Raw genomic sequence first — 23286 nt, 5'->3', positions numbered from 1 at the left:
CCCCAAGAGGTCTGTGAAGCGTTTTCAGGGGGTCCATGAAAGGTTCCGAGTTTACAGCATGACTGATAAATTGCATTGTGCTTTATTTGCGTATTACAGTAATTTTCAAAACTGTGGGTCGTTTGAAATTTCAAAAGACATCGCTTAAAGGTTCGGTTTTCCATCTGGATAAAATTATATAAAAGAGTTAAATCTTTTTATAAAAGTATGTATTTTCAACTTAACTGTTTGAGACAGCAGATTGTTGATAAATGCTTAGCTTAGAAATGCAAACGTTGGTCACCAGAGTATCTGTATTCACACTTTTGTAATGGCTATACTTAGAATAAAACAAAATATTGATTACAAATGAAAAAAAGAGAAAAATTCTTTGTAAAGGTGGCAAAATTTTATTAATTTTTAATAACATTTATGGAAAAACATTAAATTAGCATCACCGATGTTTGATCCTGAGTGCCAACATGTGGCTAATAACTTTCGTCATCGATCGTCATAAGTGCGACGTCATAAAACAAAATATTTGTTTCCATTAGGAGACGCGACATATCAAAATTTCAGATAAAAAGTTTTTAAAGGTCTGCAACCACTTCGAACGCACCAAAAGGAGTCCGCCAAGAGAGTTGAGAACGCCTGCTTTAAATCCTTTGATTTCACAAAGTTGCAAATGCTCGCTGTAACCAAGATAACAAGTTGTCTGGTATCTGGTGATTAAATATTTGTGAACCTGATGCTTAGATTAAGTCCAGGGGCATGACCTAGCATTTTGTAACTAGATTTGAATCCTATACTTTTGAAGTGATAAGTTCATTTCACTTTATCACCAAAACAATCATCATTCTATTGCTATCAGACCTGTAATAAAGTTAGTACTTTTTATTTTCTTTCCACTGACCTGCCTTACTGAAATGATTAAACAGCACTTGATATTAAACAATTTAACAAGATATTTTTCAAATATAACCGACAAGTCTTTCGTGTTGATTTTTATTAATTGAGAATACTTCTAATACAAAAATGGATAAAATTTCTCAATAAATATCATGCAGAACCGGACAACGCAAATCGTTGAAAAGAGTTTCTCAGCCCCAGTACGAGTGACCTGAATATCTCATAATATTTCTTCTTGTCATCACTCAAAACAACAGGCTGTTGTTATTTTCTTTAGAAAAGCATTATTTTGAATACATTACACATTATCTTTTTTAATGTGTTAAAGAACAAAACAATGACAATCCATGCATGCTTATTTATGATTAAATACGAAAGCCATATACGTAAGCGTATCGGTGGCAGCAAAACTGAGGGAAATCACAGTGAGATGTTTTAAATGAAAAAGATCTAAAATAAAATTAGATTTGCTGTCTACACAAGAGACTGCAAAGCGAAACTGACAAAAGGGAAAGGTAAACCTCCTTTCCACCAATCTTGATGTAAAATGTAGCCCTTCTATGTTTTACTTCAAATACTGTATAGGGCACTGCATGTTGGCTACACGAAAATAAATTTCAGTAAGTTTTGTTTTTTAAATTGAGACATTTTTTTGTGACAAATTACAAGTTATGATTCTGAATACAAGTACTTCGTGCCTTGACAGCTTCACCCAGCCAGCGGAAGTAGCCCTTTTCATTGTTTTAACATCGATATTTCTTAAAACAATGTAGCCTAAAAGACGCAAGTAGCCTACTTGCTTCCATTGGTTCTCCATAAACCCTTTAGCGTAAGCTACGTCACTGTAAAGCAATGCTATTGCAAATAGCCAACGTTTAATGGTTGATAATTGAACCAATCGGCAGCTTCAAATTTGTCTACACCCAGCTTAGAAAATATAAAGACAAAGAATACGATAGAGTATTAGTAAATATGAATATACTGCAATTATGCGAATACCCAATAACAAGATTTAAAACGACATTATAAAATATGTAAATATTATTTCAGCATTTAAATGTCTCAAGCACACTAAGCATAAAAAAAATGTCAGAAAATGTTTTTCTTGAAACATTGGCCAGAAAAGGCCACTTTTGTATCAAGAGTGATAACCTTAAAATACATTATAAAATAACACATTAGTGAAAACAAATATAAAAAACAAGGCCGTCATACTGTAGATGTGAAACACAACTACTGATACGTGGATGCAATACAATACGTAAATTGCTCAATAACTTAGATAGGGTAGCTAGCTCACAAGCTAACGCACGTGCAATGAAATCGAAAACAGGCTCATATTTGTAAGTTTTCAAATTCGTTTATAGCAATGGTCATCACAACAATTTCATCCAATTCCTTTGCCAATGATATGCAGTTTGTGTATCCCATTCTTTGCTAGAAAGAGCAGGTATACCAATAGATAATTTTCTGTAGAGCAGCAATTGCTTAAATAGGCTTGCTTGTACTTTCTGAGGCTAAGTCTGCATCAAAGATCGGGTTGTCATAGATTTCCCTTTTCTCCTCATTGGCTTCTGACTTGGTTTCTTCAGATATGTATGATTGATTTTTCAAGGGTTTTGGTTGTTCAAAAACAGGGCTTTCTGGCGTGTTTTCAATATTTTTAACAATTCCAGCAAGCTTTGTGGTCAATTTTTCTTCTTTTAAAGTGAGGGATTTTAACTTTGCTGAACTATTTGAAGCATCAGGCTTGTACAGCAGTTTCGCAGATAAGAACAAAAACACACCGACTGCCTGAGACAAAGAAAGATGAAAATAAATACGCATGACGAAAAACGACAATTCCTTTTCATTAACGTCATTCAACTATTATGAACGTGAGCACAGAGAGTGATCTATTTGTTGATAAGAAGCTTCCGTGACCAGAGATCACCTGATTGTTTTCGATCAGTAATTCTCGATTCAGGAACCTTTTCCCCTCAGTGACGGCTAATTTGTATTACTTGCTAGTTCAAAAACTGCTATAATGACACAATGATTGATCTTTAGTGGCAGAAGTTTTTCTTATTAATCGTAGGCTATAAAGGTTATCTCTTGCAATGATAATTTTATTTCACTGGTCGGCATTGAGTGATATATTAAACTTGCTTCTGCGGCACATTTTGTGAGTCGTGACTATGTAAGTTACACACTAAAGAGCCAAACATCATTCAGATAAGCTAAATATAAACCCTGTCTCTTTTTACTTGTACATTACGCAAAAAATAAACATTTTGCATTAATACTACAGGTTTCAATGTATTTACGCAGACGTTATACTACTGAATAGAAGGTTCACTATACTGATAATCTGCAAACATCAAAATGTTTAATTATACATTTGTCCACTTAAACAATTCAACTGCAACAACTAACCTTAGCTATGGCAAGAAGTAAAAACAGGTATAATGACAAGGAAGAATTGCTGTAAGCAAGACATGATCCTTGAACTCCGCATTCACTTGTCCATTGTAAACAGGAGCCATCAAATATGGCTCCAACAACCAGAGGTCCTGGTATTGTACCAAATATTCTTGTAATCAAAATCTGAAATTTTGAAAATAACTGATACCGTACTATGGATAGAGATTTATTATATGAGAGATGTTGTGACAATGAGGAAATAGTCATTTGTTGTGGACGTAAATCAAGGATGATTGAATAGGTAGAAACAAAGCAAAATTAAAACATAAGATAAGAAGACAACCTACCTGGACGCCAACAGCAAACGATCGTTGATTAAATCCCACACATCTCAATGAAACTTGGAGAACTGATGCGCCGTTAAAAAACGTTAAGAACATGAGAAGAAAGTTGAGGAAACAAAACAGAACAAATTGCCAACTGGAGCTGCATTGGTCATCAGAGCAAGACCCAGTTGTTGCTGTAGCAAGGCCGGGCAAAGGACTACCTGATGTACTGACGTTCGTTTTCGCTATGCATGAGCAGTTTGTATACATTCCATCCTGAAAATAGGTTTAAAAGTCGAGTCAAAGATTAGATACGGCAGCCACGCCCGGTTATTTTTTTTTAAATCACCTTTGCAGTTTATGCAATAAAAAGCGACATAGCTAACTGATAGCTCTTTAAAATTAACTTAAACATTAAAACTTAGATAACAAAAGTTCAGTTGGATTGTTTTTGCACACCGTAAAGAAATGAATGTATCATCACGGGTGTCTTCAGATTTTGTTTAAGATAAACGCAATATCCAAAGGTGGTTTTAGAAACGTGCAAACAATTGTATTAGTAGGCTACATGGCAAGCAAATTAAGGACCCCAAAATAACTAGCATTTTTCTTGTGTAAATTGAGATTGTGCAGATTATTTACTGTAATTATTATAATATAAGCGTAAAATTTTCCGCTAATATACTTTTGGCAGGTTAGCCGTTTTTCTGAGCTTTGGGCGTCCATCAAGATTATATACCTTCCCAGCAGTAGTAGCCCATAACAGCGTATTTTTAAACATTTCCTTCAGAAGAAAAAGCTTATGCAGTTTTCAGTTTTGTGTATATTTGTTGGAGTTCTTGACTACTCCCAGTAAATTGCAAACCAAATAAATTCTCGTCCCCTTGCTTACTATATTTCATGGAATGCTTGAAAGAAATGTTCATATTTGATTCGTTTTGATAAAAAGCCCGAAAAATGTTAAAAACAGTGTTGAATTTCAAAATAACCTAATTTTACAAATAATTAAATCACTCTTTTCTACTGATGTAGATTTGCAGACATAAACAAAATGCCGTTTAACCATCTGTATTAAAGTATCTCTTAAAATGTGGTTTTCATTAAAAATAACCACCGTTTGAATACAGTGTTTTCAAAGATCAATTTGTAAATCCAGCAAACTTACCGATTGCTTTTCAGTACATCCTGCAAAACATGGCGAAAAATATGTGACACTGTCGCTTCCGCAGACCGGGTTGTAGATTTCATCGTTGCAGGCGCAGTTCAAATTGCATTCAGAAGTGATGTTTAGAAATGCAGATTGGTTTTCCTGATAAAACGTTGTCACGCCGGCAAATGCTGGAAATAAAAATCTAATTTATACGAAATGAAACTGTAGACATGTAACGTGTCCTACGATTGGTGATGACAGATTTTACGAAAATACTTAACACAAAAAACGCATAACGATGTAAAACAAAGTCCGTCGAAAGTTTTTTGAGTTAACGCAACTCCAATAACTTTGTGGCTAACCCAAACATCAACAAGCTTACATGGATTGCTGCATGTAATGAGGTAGCCGCCGGACGCAATAGCAGCCAAAATCGGAGCAATGTAGCTCATATGCAACATTTGGTTTACGTTGAAATTGTATCTTGAAATCAATCCTCCTCCTACTAACTGTCCTCCAGCTCCTCCGATAATCGCTATCAGTCCTAGATGTGAAATAAATAAAAAATATGCGGCTTAGTGATATTTTTGCTAGCAAACCCACAAAGAAAGGTTTCTGGTATAAGTCGTTCATAAAAATCTATGTAACGTAAACAGTAAATAGTCAAAATACCACAACAATGTTCAGTTATGTAGATTAGACTTAATACGGTTTTTAACTCTTAAGTTGTTATATTTAAAATAAGTGCTGTATAATGCAAAGTGTAATCTGCATAAATATTTATTTTGTAAAGGCCTACTAGAATTCAATAAACTTTAATCGTAGAATAAAGGTTATACCAGACCTACGCTATTCATGAAAACTTTTGTGTTTGGATGCCCGTATGGTTGCAATAATCGCCAGTGAGAAGTTTGTACCAAAGCAAACAATTTTGAGATTGTTGAAAAAGAAAGTATGTCGGCTTGTAAACACATTTTTATAAACATACAATTCATTGTAAAGTGAAAAACAAGTGTTTATCAATATACAGTTTTAGTAGGGGAATGATTTATACAGACCGGGACACTTACAAGTTTAAGCTTGACATATATATTGAGATTTTAATAAATTCTTAAGCTATGAAACTTAGAAAAAACTTAAAGCATTGTGGTATCAATGGTAAAAAGGCAAATATTGATGTTGTCATGGCAAAACATGAATTTCACTAGGAAAGAAAATAATAATGACAAAATTTTCTTCAGAAATCGCCTTGCCGAGTCAAAAGTAAATAATCTTGAACAACTTGTACAAAGAATTTAGTTTACTGTAAAATATTATTGTGAATACAACAAATAGAAAATCCTGAAAGATGTTTTTTTGTTACTAAGACTTTTAAATCATGATTTCCACACTTTTATTTATTTATAAATATTATCAGTAATTAAACTTTCTGCTTACCAAAATATGTTCCTGCATTGCTAGCATCAACACCGAACTGAGTTTCGATGTACTTAGGGCCAAAAGTGGCCATTCCGCTGATTAAAATTGAGTCTACCGCAATGCCAAGCGAGAGGAAAACAAAAGTTGGATTTCGGAGTAAAATGAGAACACACTTTGGGAAATCACTGATCCTAAAAGAACAAAATTGAGTGAGTTTGATACAGCAGTAAAATAATACGTCGTACGAATTAGTCGTGAGTTCGGACTTTTTTCCAAATCTATTGTTTGAAAAGATACAGGTTGTGTAAAAACTAACAAGCTTAAAAAAATATGCTAAATGGGTGTCAAACTCACTATTTTTCCCTGTTTTGATTATCTCCTAAAATAGACATTGCACAAAAGGTTGGATAAAAGCAAAACGTAGACTGCATTTGAGCTATTAGTTTAGTTTTTAAATAAATTCTACAAAAAGGTCATAATTATTATAAATGACATTTGTAAGATTCAAATTTAAATACGTTCTTCCAAAGGAAAAAATAAATTTAGTTGTCAAAATACTTTTTTGCAAACTCCTGATTTTGTGAACTTTCCATTGAGTACTGATGAGTCTCTTTGTCTCTATCCATCCTGTGCTCTTTAGTTCCTGGAATGACTCGCGGAAGCATGAGTACTGGAACTGCAAGCAGGACACCAACAAGTCCACAAATTAAAGATCCGATCCACCATGCTCCAACCCAATGCTCACTTGACTCCTCCAGCTCGATACTGAAAGGTAAAAATTACAAAAAAATGTTTTAGCATATTTTTGTTTGAGAATACGACAAATCACAGCGTGGACTTACTCTTCAGCTGGGTAGGTATATTGTTTAAGAAAAGCTGCTCCAACCAGAAATCCGACGCCAGGCCCAACAATTGACATTGCAATTAATATTCCTGAAATAATCAAGTTTGATATTTACATTTTTACTTATGCATCTACAGTAGAACTGACATGCAAATGCTTTGAGCTTTTCATTAAACTCTTAATTTCTCTGTAATTAAAAAAATGTTTAATGGATTAGCCTATCACCTGTATACCAGCATACAAAACTGCTTTTTTTGAACAGGATGTTGTAGCACTTCAATTAAGCGCGAGTATTTTCTGGATGTAAACATACAAACTCTTTTTTAAAACGTGTTCACAATCACATTTGGTTCACATGCACTACTGCAAATCAATTGACATGATTCCATTAAAAGAACACCTGTCGTAACGCAATAATACAAACGAATTTAATTTCACACGAGTCAGTTCAATTATAAACAGCTAAAAATCGATTTCAATCAGCTAGTAGCAAAATCATCTTCAGTTACGCTTATTCAAATAGATTTCTATTTGAATAAGCTTAGCTGAATATGATCTCGCTACTAGCTGATCGAAATCGATCTTAGCTGTTTATGATTGAACTGACTCGTGTGAAAATAAATTCGTTTGTATTACAAGACATGGATCCGAATCGTTTATACCAAGCATTGTTGTGGGTTTGACACCTGTCAGCAGATATTTCGTTTTTTTGACTGTCGTAACGCATTGTCATAATTATGACATAAAGAATTTTATTTAGTTTGCAAAAATAAAACAAAACAAACTACAATTATATTTGTCAGACTCCATATTTTTCTTATTCTATTCGGAGACTACAATTAAAAAAATAATACATAAAATAAAATAGCTGCATAACTTCAAACGTTTTCGGCAAAACTTTATGCCCTCGTCAGAAAAATACCTTAATTCATCTAAACAAAAACAAATATTCGTGAAATGTTAATAATAAATGACTGAAAATAAATAAAACTGCACTGAACTGCGTACAAGCAACAATTGACGAACAAACACAAAAGGTGGTAACAGTCTGTCATAAACTATGCGGGAGTGTGGTCATGAGACAAGATAGTGAGCGGAACAACATAAAGGCAATCAAGGAAAAAACCACTAAGCAACAAAAAAAAACGTAATCTAATACAAATTCAACAAAAAAATGCCCCTCCAGCGAATAATTGTGAAACTAAATTTCATGAGGCACTCCAAATAAAACAGCACAACCCCAGGCTCAACAAACAATTATAAATGCTTGTTATTATTAATGCTTGCATGGTCTTGGTCACATTTTCTACTTGGAAAGTTACTTGCTATGCTAGGCTTCAGTTGAGCACTGCTGCTCTGCATCGAAAGCGATTGCCAATAGGGGCCGCTAAGCTTAGTTGTGCCTCGGGCCACCGCGAGCCTTAATCAGGCCCTGGTTACCACCTTTTGTGTTTGTTTGTCAATTGTTGCTTGTACGCAGTTCAGTGCAGTTTTATTTATTTTCAGTCATTTATTATTAACATTTCACGAATATTTGTTTTTGTTTAGATGAATTAAGGTATTTTCCTGACGAGGGCATAAAGTTTTGCCGAAAACGTTTGAAGTTATGTAGCTATTTTATTTTATGTATTATTTTTTGAATTATGCAATTCAATCTTATTAAGCTGTCATCGATTATGTCTATTGTTTTCAAAAAGTATCTCTCTACCAAAGCTATACAATTTTCAAGTATAAAATCTTACTTTGTCGCCAGTTTTATATGCAAATGAAACAGTGATCATATTTGTCCATTTAATATGTTCATATTTAAGAACAATTTGCTTTGGTTAATGCGGCTTTAAGTGATTTAATCCAAAATTTAAATGGTTTGCTAAAACTCTGTTTTATTCAAAGTATATAGAAACCGCAAAGAAATGCCATCACGATCAATGATTCGCTATCAGTCACGCAGATGTGCAACGTGATGTTGGTACCAGGTGTGGTTACAGGGTGTAGCCAACCTAAATCTTGTTACGAATCTATCAGATTGTTTTCAGTAAGTATTTTGCGGCTTGTTCAAAACGTTTTGTTATATAACATTTCAGTGTTCTACTAACTACGTAAATTGACTCACCATTGTAAAACGATGAATAGCGTTGCTTAACATTTTCATCTATGTAGGTTATGCTGAGAGAATACAACGGGGATGCCCCTGCACCGGCAAGTAGCAGAGCTCCATAAAACACGAATCTACAATACAAACACTTGTAGCCTACATTGTTTCTAAACGACAATACATGATAGTAAAAGTTTCACTCAATCATTTTTTCAAATGCCAACATTGTTAATTCAATGAATTAATATCCTTGTTCGAAAACATTTACCATTTGCCACATCTACCAATAGAAAAAGTAAAGCAAATACCACTTTAAATGGCCTTGATACACTGTTACCTTCTCAAAAGAATTTTCCCTATACAGCGATAAATAATTTATTTATTATAAACAGAAACACGCATTTTTAGTGTAATTCCAGAAAAATTTTCAGATGTATTGCGCTTTACCTAAAGGTTTTGAGAACGGATATAGAGCACGATTCTTCACTGGCATTTCCACAGACGTTTAATACGTCGCTAAATTCAAAATGAGGAGCCGTAAAGTGGGGAAGAGAAAAGACGATTCCTGATATTCCAATCAAAAGTATTCCCCAACCAATCCACAGCGGCTTATGACCATGACCACCAAAGTAGGTAACCACCACAACGGTAATTGAACCCGCGATATCGTAGCAGCTTGCAATTAGTCCTGATTCCGTGCTCGTCAGCTCGAAACTAAAAAAGTATGATAAATTATAAGTTTCTGATGGCAATCATCCAGGACAGGGGTGTTCAAACTTTTTTCCAGGCGGCCAAATTTGACAATGCGGAAGTGTCCTCGGGCCAAGAGCTCTTGAAAATCTTGTTTTGTGTAAAGAAAAGTGCATATTGTTGTGTTATATGATGTCATTTTCATACAACAAAGTAATATGCTGGTTTAAGTATTTTGTTATACACAGTACATGGTCATGGGATGTGATAAGTCAGATTGTACGCTTATAAGTTATCTGCTTTTATATCAATAGACATCAACGCATCCAGAAACTTTGTGATACACAGCTGTGTTAATGTGGAGAATTTAACTGACGTCTTGATTTCAATACCACGTAGGTGAGAATGGCTCAGTTTTTATCTCAATCTGCTCTTGTTTTAAAGTTCATAACCGAAAACGTTTTCTCACACGCAGTTATGTTGAACAATGGCTTGTCTTAAACCGAACAACCTCAACATTTTCTTTGCTTTTCTGGATTTTCAGCATTTGTGCCTATCCAGCTGCTGGTAAAAAGGCACGAGAGAAGATGTTGCTGTAGACTTCGGCGTCGCATAGAAGCTCAATTGGCAGCAGGTGAGCTGGAGCCTTATCAAGGTTCAAGCAGAAAGAAGTGAATAGCAATAAGCCCTTGACAACTGCGACAAAATCTAGAAGGTGGTAATTACGTTTGCTAGCAAAAAAATGAATGAATACTCGATTGTATCACTCATTACTATGCTTTCCAGGCAAGTTGATTTTGCAAGTACAATGCAGCAATGATTCTAATTTTTCTCGCGTGGCTGTTTGTGTGAGAAAATTCTGTCTTTATAAACTTGAAAAAAATGCAAATTGAATTTGTATGATTTCTGTGTGTCTGTGGTCACAAATAATACCTTGTGCAACAACAGGTTCGGGCCATACAAAAACGTATCGCGGGCCGGACTTGGCTCGCCGGTCGAACTTTGGACGTCCCTGATCTAGAAGCAAGATTGCTCCGTTGTGAAGTTACGAAACAACAATATCACTTCGCAACATCTTTTAATGAAAAATACAAACGTTACTAGATCAACTATCGTTTCAGTTTTACAGGTTCATGTTATAACTAGCGAAGTATTTCCTATAGCTTTAAAAATAAAATCATGACAATACAGCTTAAGAAATATGAAATATAAGTTATAGTAATAAAAACAATTTTGTCATGAAAGTGACGTGTTTTGTAAAATTCTTTTTTTTTTTAGATACCGTAACCAAGATAATTTTAAATTCAAATATATGTCTCCATGATATTCGAAGTTTATGCAAAGACAAGATTTTAATTATTATAAAAAAAACAATTATAATTGACTTAGGAATATGTGTTTTGCTATTCAGTGAACATTCCCATGTTCAAGTACAAACTGTCTTCTTAGAGATCCAAAAACTTTTTTTAAATACACCCCATCAATATCAGTCATTTAACCTCACAGGGCAACAGATATATTAAAATTATTGGACAAGCGTGGCTGATTTTGCAAAAAAATATTCTACGTTAAGGGTAGGCTGTTCATCTAAAACTTACTCATTGTATCCTGAATAACAATATACAGTATATAAAACTACGATTACGGACATCTTCCGCTGAAGTGAATATGATAACATTCACCATTGTTGAAAAATGGAGCTAACTACTGCATAAATTTTGAAACTATTCCAAAGAGGAAGTTCGACCTGTTAAATGAAAAATTTGCATGGTTGCAGTGGAGCTCTATTCAACATAATTGCATATATTTCATTACACAATTAAGGTCTAATTTTTAATATAAAGCGTACTATAATTACTACTGATTAAATGTAATTTAAAGGTCGAACAGAATTAAGGCCATATAACCTATTTATTACAAGTGTAACTAGCAAACACTTGAGTTTCGAAAATGCTTGCCCGTTTGTGTCTCAAAATTAAGCGCAACATTTTGCACAAAATAATAATAATGCCTGTTTTATATAGCGCTGTATCAATCGCAGAATGCGTTTCTCCTCAGCGCTTACAATAATCTAAAAGTATGGAGTTGTGGACCAATCTGTTGCTCCTCCATTTCTTGAAGCGCCAACCATAATTTCACTTTTGAAGGCAAAAAAAATGTTGCTAGTGCTATTAATCAGCAGCTCAAAATTTCGTTTGATAGCTTTAAAGATAAAACGATAAAAGCACTTTGTAAGATGCTGAGATTTTTATCATGAATTGCTGCGCTAGAGGGCAAAGACTCATTGCAAGTGAAGGGTGTTTCAAAATAAAAAGTGCTTACTCAGAACGATTTCAATAAATGATCGAAATCTATCTTTCAATCGTATACAAATTTGGCACTGTATATAATTTTGCCCGAAGGGATATCCTTTTACCACCCCAGATTCACGATGTTCCCGGACTACACTGGAAGGCTACTAGAGACCAGCCAGTGTTTGGTTTCATCAACCATTACACGCAGACACTTAAGTACTGAGGTCATAAATGTTCAACTTTGAGTTAATGCCATGTTTGATTATTTTCTGTACAGAATTCGTTATATAATTTCTTTTGTTTAATAAACTTCAAATTTTAAATACACGAAGTACTGTATATTTTTCCAAAAAATTATCTAAATATTTATATTTCTTCATTTGACTTTATTTGGTTTAAAATTTAGATGAAAAAGCTAATAAAATATTTTAAAATGATTAAGTCATCGTTACAGTATTTTGTAATTTGGTTGGCTGACGAAAATAAGTAAAAAGTGCGATTCTAAGCTTACAGAAGATAGATTAACCACTACATTTCTTGAAAAGCTTTAAATGAAAAAAAACTCACCGTCTTTCTAAAGTGCTAATCACCGCTGGTGTATGGCCGTTAACAATGAATCCTTGCATCACAGCACCGAGACTTAGAAATACTAAAGCCCATCTCGTTGATGCGAAGCATTGGCAAAAATACACCGGACATCTGAAAATGTACGATGACCATTATCAACAACGATCGTTTTCTCGTGAACTTAGCCTATTAAAAAATAATCGTAAATTATACGAAAGTAAAGTTTGTGTGTAGACTTATGTTTTTACATTTTCTATTTGACTGAAGATTTACTGGGCATGTTCTACCAATGGGAAACCGTTTTATTTAATGTTTCGCGCAACGCTTAGAGCGCAAGGTCGATACCCCGGAAGCTACACCTTGCAGATTTATATTTCTTTTTCGTTCCAAGATAGAATTTGTTACATAATTTGCTCATCATTTGGAACCGGCTATCAATAAAATCAAATGTAACAATGCAGATTGTCACTTCATACAAATATATAGTATGCAAAGCTTAAGCAACCATATTGGGACAAAGAAAACTATTTGGGCCTATTTAAATATCATTCAATATTGTAACTCATAAAAGTTTGTAATTTGGGTTACCTTTTAGAATGATTTAGGTATAACAATTACAATTAAAAAGTTTAACAAAATAGCGTATGTGTGAAAATCTGTTTCGAATGTTGGATACAAATGTACCAAACGGCTCGTATACAATTTTCATAACAGTATGAAAAATAAGGTAGCTTATAGTCTACTATTATGTAATAAGTTGTCTTACACCACCGCAATAGGTACTGTAACAGTCAATCATTTAAAAATGTGTTTCTTATGACAAAATAAACCAACACAGTTTGCTTAGTTTAGAGAAAATCATTTCTCTATACCGTTTACTTTTGAAGAGTCCGCATCTTACTTCAATTCCACAAGATTCATCAACTGAAGCAACTTTTTTTTCAGAACAGTCTTGACTTGAAGTGCAAGAGCAATTGAGATTTAACTTTTTATCTAAAATCATCTTTTATGTAAACCTCAAAAGATACCTACAGTAAGTAGTTTTTATTGATACGGTTTTGTATGAGTCCAGTGTAATAAATATTTAAATTAATTTATATTCTTATATAAATATCCTAATTCTCTATCGGCAATGAGATATTTACATACGGTATACACATGGAATACCGTATTTGCCGGGATGAAGCAGGTTATAGCATTTACTGTAGTCTGAAAAATGCAAGTCTCCTGCGCTGCCTTTGTAAAAGAAAGTTAATGGCATGTTGCAGCTTTATGCACATTTTGTTCGCTGTAATTTTTTTTCGTGGCTAGAGGCAATTTCTCAAACTTTTGATCGTTTTGAGACAAGCTTCTATATTTTATATAACCGTAAACTTAATCTTAGCATCCATGTTCATGTTTCAAATCGCTATTTTACTTTTTGATTTAAAATCTATATATCGTTGTGGTTCAGCATCGTTATTTGTATCTAACAGCATCGGTGTGTCCTTTTCAATTGTATCAACGAAAAGTGTATTTCGCTATCAAAGTTGTAAAGTACATTCACGCTTAAACTTAAGAAAGGTAAAAAAACAGTATCTAGATTCTAGGGCCTAGGTTATTCTGCAATAGCAAAATAGTAGTTGACTAAATTGATTTGGCGACAATCTTTATAAAGTATTTGAAATAAGAATAGATCGAAAATATTTCTAAACAAAATGACTTTTCTTTTCTTTTATTTCGACCTTGTAATTTTGATTACGCTAATGCCATTTGTTCCTACTTCACTTCGAATTCGTTTCTGTCCCTGGTTTCGGTAAAAGGTCTTGTTTTATTGTGAATTCGAAACGAAATCGAAACTTTCAGCAGTCTCAGCACTCAGAAAGTGCGTGGTGTTGGAGGAGCTCTTCAAATATTTATAAATCCTCGTGATGAAAAATGTCTCCAAGACGTTCTAAAACCAAACATAATTTAGTTTTTGGTGCTAAAGGTTTTCTTTTAGTTTACACTCATATTAAGACGTCACCGGACAAAGTCGATAATTTATTTGCAATTTTGAAATCTTTCTGTCTCAATAACTTTACAACTCAAATACCAAATTTCACTCTTAGCATTGGTAGCCTACTGCGCCTACTAACAAATTCCTGTCTTGCAAAGCTAAGTGATGATATTAAAGTTTTGACCAAGAAAGAAAATTTAACTAAATTTTATAAAAATGTTAAACACAGCATTCCGACTGGCTCATCCGTTAAAAATTATTTCAAATTCTTAAATATTTCATCTTGAACAAGCGAAGTCGAGCATAAGCTCAAGCAGTAAATTAAAGTACATAATGAATCAGCGGTTATACAGTATAACGCGTCTACTAGCGCTTTGTATTTATTAAATAGCATCTTTTCGATATCTTTTGCAAAGATTTATATGCGTAGCCTGCTAGAGGAGACTGTATAGCCTGAAAGCAAGTCTAACAAACTGTCAAGTCTAATTGAGCGCTGAGACTAGATGGCTTTATATACTGAAGTTCAGGGTTTTCTGACTAATGTTCTTCCTTGTTTACACGCATCACACAATTGTTCACCGAAGCGCAGCTATGCTGAAACCATCGCTTCTCTTTTCATGCAAGTTTATGTCGACAAAATTCGTGCTTGATCGAGTTACTGGTCAAAGTTTAATGGCGACAAGCAGGAGGCTACAGAAAACGTTTTTGCTTGCTTGAAATGGATGCAAGACTTTTCTATTAAAATTCACTGCATGTTTAAGAAATATGCACTCACGTCTGCACCATCCTTTTACCCTCAACGCAGCAGTATAATGCAACGAACAAAAGAACACATACATTATGTGGGCGAGTGGACTGAATCTGTAGTTCTACTTTCAGCAAACTTTTACTTGAAAACAAGAAACAATGAAAACGTACTCATTTGAAATTGTTTTTAAGCCTAACGTAATTTTCTATTGCTGCTTTTACCGATAGATGTTGTTCTAATTCGTAAAGATCACCTTTGTAATATTTCGTCATTTTTTATTTTATTTTTGTTTACAGTAAGTTGGAACATCTGCACTACATAAAAAACATTTTCACTTAAACATTAATTTTGTCGAAAAACAAAATAACAATATTTTGACCCAGATAGAGTTGACCGTGAATGTCAAGCAATTTTTTTATCAATCGCTTTGGTATAATTTTATCGGTACCCGGTCATTTGGTCGACAGGACGTTTGGTCGACAGACATTTGGTCGACAGGACGTTTGGTCGACAGGACGTTAGGTCGACAGAACGATTTATTTTAGGGTTAGGGTTAGTTAACTAACCATAACCCTAACCTAACCCTGAATCTAACCCTAACCCTAACCCAAAAATGAATCGTTCTGTCGACCTAACGTCCTGTCGACCAAACGTCCTGTCGACCAAATGTCTGTCGACCAAACGACCGTGCACCATTTTATCAGAGCCCTTGCCATACCAAACATAAACTGGCCCTAATGACTGTAATTCTATATCGTTAATCTCTTTTGACCTTTAATTACTTCTCGATCTAAACGCTACGTTCAAAGACAATTGTTTCAATTTCGAAAAGACACAAAGAAAGAGTTTTTATTTTTTGTTTAAACGTCAATTTAATGTTCAAAGCAAGCCACCTTTCCGATTTAATACTATGTCATTTTTAGATCATGATAGCACAGCAGACCAACTGAGTAAATTAATGATTTTAAGTCTACTATTTGAGAGAATCATCGGTTTTTGGTAAGAACACAAAAGCTTTCTTTTTTTCACTTACTGTAGTTATAAACATGAAAGCCTACGCAATATAATAAGTCACAATTTCACAAACTTGTGCCAGGTCCGAGATGTTTTGAAGAGAATGCTTACAAATTTATCTCTACATCAGTAACAGCGTATTTCTTAACACCGAGGTAACTTGTCTTTCGGTGTTTTACGAGCATCTGTATTGAATCATTGCGGAGTGAATGTAGAATTTCGTGACAACAAAAAGGGAATTGATACCCGGTGTATTTTTTGAAGTGTCGACACGCATTCTCGGTCGTAGATGCTGTTTTGAATACCTACATAAATTTAATAAATTATTTCACCACATTGCTTATCACAATAACGTCGAGCATGTTATTACATTTCTGTTACGGAAAAATCTGCAGATTGACACAACAAAGAAGATTTTTTTTTCATTCAAGGGGCAAATAAGAATAACTTGAACAATGTGAATATTTGAAATTATGTTGTTAAATGCATGCCCTCACAATCACACCAAAGAAAACCATTCCTATAAATTTTTTGATCTACTGTATTTCTTGACAAAAAAAGGCTGTCACCTCTTTTTTGCAATGAAAGGCATCAAGTGAGTCTGAATAAACATCTGTTGTTTATCATCGCATTTATCAGCGATGTTTATGAGGAGAAAAGTGTCTGACAGTTCTGGGAGAGGAGGAACCATAGTTTTAAACATTCCGTGTTTGTCAATCAAAAATTCGTCAGTTGATATTTATTGTTGTGGGGGTATCATAATAAAAAAACAATTTTTCGTCATTAAACAACCCAAATAACAACACTGATCTTTTTTTACACAAATTTAACGTTTGCAGACGCAAAAAATGTATATTTTTTTGTGTTATACAGTAGGATCGAGAGCAGTTCTCAGAATCTGGCAAACATTACTCCTCTGCCAATCATTGAAAGTGACTGGCTGCCAGGAGACGTCACCAACAAATTAAAATATAGAAATGGAAAAGAAAGTTTGTATCACTAAAGCTGAAAACAAACGTTTTAAAACAAAGGCAAGCTTTAGATCAAGCAAATTACGTGATAATGCGCTATGACGAACGATCAAAGTGATCCAGTGACGAAATTATCATAGACTGTGCGGTGCGGTGTCGACATCTTTTTCAATTTGATTTTTGATTTACCAAGCTTTTTGCGATTAAACATCTTTAACCAATTTCAAAATTATCAAACAAAATATTAGCAACCAAAAAAAAGCGGTTGAAACTGGAATGATGGAAAAGCATCCTTTGTGGAGCTACTAAAAATAATGATGTGATTTCCTATTCTTATCAGACACATTTAACAGAAGGTAAATTTTTCTCGTAAACTCAACGTTTGTTTAACAAACAGATACATTGAATCAGTTTGACTTCATCAGCACACTATATGAGACACATTGAAGGTACAAATGCTTCAAACACTTCAAGGAAAAACAAATTTTTTTTTTTAGAAACTTTTGCTTCAAAATTAGAAGTTTGTTCGTAACATAAATCAAGCTGCATATGATATTAGGAAAAAACATGAAATTAATTTGTTTTTTTGTAGCTATTTGCTCACAAATCAGCATTAGAAATACATCTGGCACCTTCGCCTCATCAGCTTTTAGCTCCGGCAATAGCTAGAAGTAACGTTTCAATATACATGTGAAAACTACAAGCAAAGAAGCATGTGAGTTGGCTCAAGAAATATTTTCAGTCCACTAAATTTGACTCTTCAAAATTTTTATAGTTTCACACATTCTGTTCACTTGCTACAAATACAGGATAAACAGGAAACTTTTGGACTTTTTTGTTTTTTTGATATTGAATGTCACTTGTGTGCCTTTTAATATGCTAAATATGTTGCTGAACTCTCTGAAATTTAGATCCAATTGCAAGCATTCATTGCAAGGTCTAAAATGAGCCAAAGAGAAGCCATCATTCAGCTCCATCGCGCGGGGAAAACCAACTCTGAGATCATTAAGCTTATAAAGGTAGCCAAATTCACCGTTTACCATGTTCTGAATAAGTTTAAAGAACTTGATACATCTGAAGATGGTCCTACGAGAGGAAGACTTCGCACTGCTCGAACAAAGAAAGTGGTGAGGAGAAATCCAAACAAATTTATCTGTCAAATAGCCAAAGGCATGAATGAGCAGCACTTCAATGTGAATTATTGTGGAAAAATATCTTCAGTTGTCTCCTTACAAGATGAAAGATCGGCAGTTCCTTACACCTCTCCCAAAGCAAAAAAGACTTGAAAAAGCACAATTTCTTAGAGAACTGAAGGCAGGCATGGCAGGGCAAGAGGTCATTTTTTCAGACAAAAGCTCTTCACAATTGAAGCTTAGTTCAATATTCGGTACTCAAATATAAAAAAAGCAGATATTAAAGATTCTATGAAAACAGTTTACCGCCATCAAAAACCTTCTTCTGTCATGGTGTAGGCCGCCATCTCCAAAACGTGAAAGTCTCCTTTGATTTTCGTGGAACAAGAAGTTAAAATCATTTCAGATAGCTACATCAATGATATTTTGGTTTCAGCTCATGAAAACACTACAAAGATCAGCTCTTCACATCCCAACAAGATAGTGCACCATCCCACACCTCAAAAAAGACTTAGGACTGGTGCTCACGTCAACTTTCAAGATCCTAGAGCAAGAAAATGTGGCCTCCCTCATCGCCTGATTTGAATCTTATGGCGTTTTGTGTGTGGTCGTTATTGGAGGCAAAGGCCTGTTTTGTTGCTCACCCAAGTGTTGATGCTTTGAAGCAATCACACCTGCGGAAATGGGCCAAAATACCTCAGGATAGACTACGTACTTTGGTCGGAAATTTCCGACAAAGAGTTGAGAGAGTTATCCAAGTGAAAGGGACCTCCGCGGCCACATTAAAAAATAAATAAATTAATTAATTCCTACTATTGTAAGTTCTCATTGTGATACCTTTTTGATGAATTTTTATTTATTTTCTATTAAGAAATCGTTTATAAGTTGGTCCAAGGACTTTCTGTTTACTCCGTAGGATTGGGATTAGATAGATCAACAAGCGGATATTTTAGGCAGTTGATTAGTTAATCGAAGATCAGTTTGCTCAAAGTTAATCCATAGATCAGTAGTCGGCGTTTCCAATCAACGGATTAAGGATGGTGCGACGAGAAGGAAATTATTACGCTAATTTATCGGCTTAATCGGTAGATAGTCCGCTGTTGATGCCCTCAGTCATGCAACCCTTCAAGAGTTGTTTTGAACTAACTAACTCTCCTGCTGTGTCAAGAGGCAAGACTAAGCTATGGTTATCCTGTTGGCTTAGGCTCAACTATTTAACAGGAATGAGAGTAAATTGTTTAATTTAATTTGATAGTCAGACCACTCGGCATGCGACAACTCAGCAAGTGCTTCAACTCAGCAAGTACATTTCAGCTGCTGCCAAGTAAGTAAATGAGATTTACTTTTTTAGTTCGCACTTGCTTGGTCATCACTTGTTAAACTGATTTTTCCGACTTGTGACATGCCAAGTTTCAGCTCGCTCATTTGTTGCTTGCTCGGATTCATCATCTACCAACTTTTGCTACTTGATGAAATGTTGCTAACTCAGTTGTCCCTTGCTCAACTGCCATTTGCTCAGTTCACAACTGCTGACTTGTAGTAGGAGACTCATTTAATTAGGGTATTTTTCATACAAGAGCCTAACTCACTGTGTTCGATTCTCCATTCTACACAAATCGCTATGTTAAAGCAGTTATTGCTTAAATTTGTTAACAATTAGTTTACACAAGAAGCCTTAGTATGCGGTCAAAGTGTACATCATATTCATATATAATAATTTACAAGCAGTGCAGTTGGAATACTTTCAACCGGTTCTTTATGAAGCGAAGCCAATTTAAGAATTAAAAAATTGTTTTTAGAAAAGATTAAACTTGCTTTAAGACCAAACCTTTTAACCCAATCAATAGTTTGTTGTTGAAACAGCAATGATCCAATCACTAAATCACTACTTACTTTTCCAACGATTATTTTGGCTACAACATGAGTTGACAGGACTCATTTTGTAAATGACTTTGATTAATTATCTTTCCAAACCTTTTTTCACAATTGCAATACTAAAAACCAGCAACTGTGCGGTTTCTCAATTTGTAATATAATTTATTTTCTTGTAGCAATTCAAATAAGCGTTTAAGAGATATTAACACAACAGACAAGAATAAATTAAAGTAAGCAAACTAAATTGCCTACAAGACATGTTGCTTCTTATTTTGTACCTTCACGTTGGGAATGTTAAATCTTCAACCTATTGGCCCTACAGCAGACAAGTTCAATCGAAAGTTAAAGCTTCCATCTTTATCGGTAGACTACGGTATTTAGCTTCAGAATATCAGCATTTGCAAAATGTTATCTTAACTCCTATGCGCAAATTACAGTGCCATTTCCGTTTAAAATAATGGACGCACAAATATGTGTAAGATTACAATCACATATCTTTTTTCATTTTGGACGCCCTTAATTTTGCTGCTAAGTGAAGCCAAGAGAGAATAGTAGCCTATCACTTGACCGTAACAACCTTTTTTATTACAACGAAGAACAACTGGACTAGCTTTATAAATTTTCTTAATTATGTCAGAACGCCACAGCTGTTAGGCCTACCTATTTTTTTATGAAAGATTTAGAATAAACGTAGAAATCACACTTTCTGATTTGCAAATTACAAGTTTAAAAAAGTTAATTGTACTTTTGACACCTCATTCACGTAAGCGTTTCCAATCTACCTACCACTTAAAATTGCGTTGCCTTCTTCTAATTGGGTGTTTTAATGACAAAGCCAGATCATTACAAGGTTGAACTTTGTCTTTTATTTTATTTGATATTTAAATAACCAAAACAAACAGTGCTAAACTTAAAATTTAAAATCCAAAACCAAGTCCAAATCAAGATTGTAAGCGTTGTAAAGTCCAAATCCAGTTAAATCGGAAAGTAAAAGTGAACCCTCGCTCGGAAAAATGCGGACCAGCAGCAGTCCGTTGTTCCAAATTACCCTATATACAGGCCCGGATTTAGGGAGGCAGAGGGTGCAGGTGCCCCGGGCCCCCCGACTTTTGAAGGGCCCCCTGTGATAAAATGTGATTTCGTGTTATTATTATTTTTTCTTTCAGCCTTTGAAGTTTTTGCTAAACGCTGTGCAGTGCTGGATTAATGCTACTGTAGAGGTATAGAGGTGGCTTTCGCGCAGTAGGCGCGAAAAAATTTTTTGCACGGAGCCCCCCATCTAAAAGTGCCCCGGGCCCCCCATCAGCTAAATCCGGCCCTGCCTATATATGCTCTTACTCTTTACTAGCCTACAGTTCAGTAATGTAGGTAGTCTACTATATTACTGTTGCTGTCAACCGAAGCTATATCAGTCACCGACACGATAATGACGCAACATGTTTTGGTTTCTTTCTATACCAATCTAAACTAGTTAAGTAATTTTTGGTAGTAGTAATTCTAATTTCTAAACCTTATCAATTTAATTGTGGTCTACCATTTCCTTCAAGCAATTTACATTTAAAAGTACAGTACTGTAAGCTAGAATATATATTTTGACTTTTTTGAATTTACATTTCTTTGAACAAAGTTTTAGTTCAATTTTAATAAACGTCAATTTTTTTAACTGTTAAGTAAATCGTAATAATTACTCATATAAAACATTCTTACTCACTATAGCCCTCACATGTACTGCACACCATATCTGCTCAAGCAAAGAAAAATTTACCATCGCAGAGTAACTTAGGACACAAAGTAATTTGCAAGGAGCTTTTTTGTCTTTAAGCTACCACTGTTGACGATAAGAATGTGTGTATATTAATAACAAGATCAACATAGATTTTCCATTGTGTTAATTATGTCAAGCTTGTTGTCTAAACTTGAAAACAAACAAAGCAGTACCATCAAACAAAAATGCTTACTGTCTCATCTGATAAATATTTTATCTTATTAAGGGCGTGAAAAAACAGAAACGTTTCTTATCCACCATCCTACGTGTAATGGTTCGAAATGCCAGATTAACTAAGAGAATTACTAGCAAACTTCGTAACCAAGGAAAAAAACAAAGTTAAAGAAAATGCAGACATGTTTTGTTAAAGGGGATTTTCAAGTTGAAAAATAGTTTTTGTAAACAATTTTTTGATTAAAAGCGTCTTTGTGTTGATTTTCATGATAGATTAAGCTATTGGAGTTGCATTAGCATTGTATCATGATTTTAAAGCTTACATCACATAACGAGAGCTGGTTGCTATCACGTTTTGAAGTCGCGTTATGTTTCATGATAAACAGAAAGCCTTTGCTGAGGTGATTTGTTCGTGACGGTGATCATTACCGCCATGCTTGTAGTAATTCAGTGCGTCATGAAGGCTATAGCCTACGCACAGTCGTTTATTTGTGAACATGAAAACCAGATTTGTGGTCTTCTTGGGCGAAATAAACAACTGTCATACAATTTTCGATCATTGTTGGTTTGTATGCTTCATCAGCCAATTTACTGATTTATCAGTTTATCGCAGCTTTTTGTTTTCTTTTTGAGATTTATTTAATTTTAAGTTAGTCCTTTAGTTTATAGTATACAAAATATATTATTAAAGTAGCATTTCAGCTTTAAGCGTACTAACAGACCTGCTTGTTGCATTACATAAAAGTTCATAGTTTGCGTTGCTAATTGTGTTTGTATGCGTTAAGATATTGTGATTTGATCTTGGCAATGCTTTCAAAGTTGGTTCAGAATGTTTAGCTCAGCTGGGCATTTGCTTGTCGCTTTAGCCTAACATTAGGCTTAATTTTAGAAAATGCTAATCTGTTTATTTGTTTATACTGTATATGCTGTTAAAAAAATCTGTATCTTTATA

The 23286-nt window shown here is 34.4% G+C and overlaps 1 protein-coding gene across 1 annotated transcript; it reads right to left on the bottom strand.

Moving 5' to 3' along the window:
• Positions 1-982: 982 nt before the first annotated feature.
• Positions 983-13694, bottom strand: LOC145771996 (solute carrier organic anion transporter family member 4A1-like). The gene is made up of 12 exons (XM_082583800.1): positions 13549-13694; positions 12677-12808; positions 9573-9839; positions 9144-9259; positions 7029-7119; positions 6745-6951; positions 6205-6377; positions 5150-5311; positions 4783-4955; positions 3639-3893; positions 3304-3474; positions 983-2682 (listed from the first exon to the last, which is right to left on the bottom strand). Exons 1-12 carry the CDS (start codon positions 13677-13679, stop codon positions 2377-2379), a joined length of 2184 nt encoding a protein of 727 aa, XP_082439926.1. The 5' UTR covers positions 13680-13694; the 3' UTR covers positions 983-2376.
• Between the last annotated feature and the right edge of the window lie 9592 nt (positions 13695-23286).

Source organism: Aplidium turbinatum, chromosome 1 (genome assembly GCF_918807975.1).
Source record: "Aplidium turbinatum chromosome 1, kaAplTurb1.1, whole genome shotgun sequence".
Taxonomy (NCBI): Eukaryota; Metazoa; Chordata; class Ascidiacea; order Aplousobranchia; family Polyclinidae; genus Aplidium; species Aplidium turbinatum.
This window is presented reverse-complemented; position numbering and strand designations above follow the sequence as displayed.